Here is a 2452-nt window from a genome sequence, read left to right on the forward strand (position 1 = left end):
AAGTGGGGCCTGAGAGTCTTGGCATTTCTAACAAGCTCTCAAATAAAGTTGGTTCATAGTCACAGACTATATTACCTTTCAGGTTACTTCTAGCTATACTTTCCTGTGATTCTAAAGTAACTTATAGAAATTGGCTTGTCACCTTCACTTACATCAGAATTTTCCTTCAAATGAACAGATTTTTGTACACATAGGCTTTTTGGTTTTTTGCAAGAAGTGCCAGACAATAATTGAATTATTTGTTTTTTCACTTGCAGCTCTGCCTTTGTTTCCCACTTTTTAGCTTTCAACACATAAATGAAAAAGTCTCAGAAAGCTGATCTATCCAAGTTAATCACCTCTGAAGAACTGCGGACTCACTGAGTACTAAAGCAAACCTTTCTTCTATGTGAGACAATCATAAGAAAAAACAGCCTGTCAAATACCTGTGAAGAGATGGCTATCATCATATGGAAATTTGAAAAGCTGCTATGTGGCACATTCATGATTCAAATGGGAAAGAATCAACTGTCATGATGTCCCAGAAGGCCTTATAACAGTAAACAAAAGGGAAAAATTATAACAGCTTGTTATCTGTGCTTGTACACTAGACTTCAGTGTAATTACTATAAAAAAATCCAAGGTGAATATGCCAATAGTTCTTTGAAAAGACCCAAAATTATATGTAGAGGCTCAGACCAATGCAGTAAAAAGGAGTTTATTTTATACTCACTCTCTCCAATCTACTGATATTAGGTCTTTTAGAAAGAGTGGCAGTTAATTGTGAATTTATGTTTTGAACCACCATTTGGTGAAGACAGTTGCTCTGGAAGGAAACATGCCTGCTAATGATACATGTGCTGGGCCAGATGGATATAAGACAGATTTTCGATATTTTATCTATGCAGTGACATATACTGTAATTCTTGTACCAGGTCTCATAGGAAACATATTAGCCTTATGGGTATTTTATGGCTATATGAAAGAAACCAAACGGGCTGTGATATTCATGATAAACTTAGCCATTGCTGACTTACTACAAGTTCTCTCCCTGCCACTGAGGATCTTTTACTACTTGAATTATGACTGGCCATTTGGGCCTGGCCTCTGCATGTTCTGTTTCTACCTGAAGTATGTCAACATGTACGCAAGCATCTACTTCTTGGTCTGCATAAGTGTGCGACGATTTTGGTTTCTCATGTACCCCTTTCGCTTCCATGACTGCAAACAGAAATATGACCTATACATCAGCATTGCTGGCTGGTTGATCATCTGCCTTGCCTGTCTGCTCTTCCCTCTCCTCAGAACCAGTGACGACACTTCAGGCAACAGAACCAAATGCTTTGTGGATCTTCCTACCAGGAATGTCAATCTGGCCCACTCTGTTGCCATGATGACCATTGGCGAGTTGATTGGGTTTGTCACTCCTCTTCTGATTGTCCTATATTGTACCTGGAAGACAGTTTTATCACTGCATGATAAATACCCTGTGGCCCAGGATCTTGGGGAGAAAAAGAAAGCCTTGAAGATGATTCTAACCTGTGCAGGAGTATTCCTAATTTGCTTTGCACCTTATCACTTCAGTTTTCCCTTAGATTTCCTGGTCAAGTCCAACAAAATTCAGAGCTGCCTAGCCAGAAGGGTGATTCTAATATTTCATTCTGTTGCCCTCTGTCTTGCTAGTCTGAATTCCTGTCTTGACCCAGTCATATACTACTTCACCACTAATGAGTTCAGAAGACGACTTTCAAGACAAGATAGCATCCAACTCCATGCAAAATCATTTGTAAGCAACCATACCACTTCTACTCTGACAACTGAATTATGCTAATTTAAAACAAAACCTGAATGTGGTCTGAAAATGCAAGCCACTGGAAAGTAATTACAGGAAGCACTTACAGCTTTTCATTTATGCTCTATCTTACCTATATGAGGAATTCACATCTTTATAACAGAACCTGTTTAAAGCATTGTATTCCACCATCACTGTTGTTGACATGTCCATGTAATAATTTCTTATTAAGTCAGGATTTAAACTGTAAAACTTCAGTGACATTCTATATATATGCACTCAATTAGAGTCATCAGTTTTATGTGAACCTAAGACACAGAGACTATTAGCTTGGGCTCATCATAAGCACTTAGTTTTGCTGCAATGGACACTGAGTCTCTGTATTTAGAGGCAATGTAGTTGTCTATCTATACTAGTAATCACAGTTTATATTCAAATACCATATTTTGAGTGTATTTTAACTAGGATGGACAATATGATATTCTGTGAAAACAAAGTGGGATAAACATGGGACCATTTTCATCTCCCATGTGTGATTATACTTTAGGGTTTGAAGACTCAAATAACTATTTTCTTTATTTAAGTGTCAATATGAAACATCATCTGTCACACTTATTCGTAAAATGAAAATCTGAACTCAGGCCTCTGGTATGTTTATTTTATTTTATTTTTTTTAAAGAT

The 2452-nt window shown here is 37.3% G+C and overlaps 1 protein-coding gene across 1 annotated transcript; it reads left to right on the forward strand.

Moving 5' to 3' along the window:
* Positions 1-661: 661 nt before the first annotated feature.
* On the forward strand, positions 662-2452 carry GPR174 (G protein-coupled receptor 174). The gene has a single exon (XM_035028653.1). It carries the CDS (start codon positions 818-820, stop codon positions 1808-1810), a length of 993 nt encoding a protein of 330 aa, XP_034884544.1. The 5' UTR covers positions 662-817; the 3' UTR covers positions 1811-2452.

The sequence above is a fragment of the Mirounga leonina genome, unplaced genomic scaffold, assembly GCF_011800145.1.
Source record: "Mirounga leonina isolate KUSES-001 unplaced genomic scaffold, KU_Mleo_1.0 Mir_204, whole genome shotgun sequence".
Lineage (NCBI taxonomy): Eukaryota > Metazoa > Chordata > Mammalia > Carnivora > Phocidae > Mirounga > Mirounga leonina.

Excerpts from the sequence above, each read along its gene's own strand:
- GPR174 (XM_035028653.1), top strand. The coding sequence starts at position 818 with ATGCCTGCTAATGATACATGTGCTGGGCCAGATGGATATAAGACAGAT.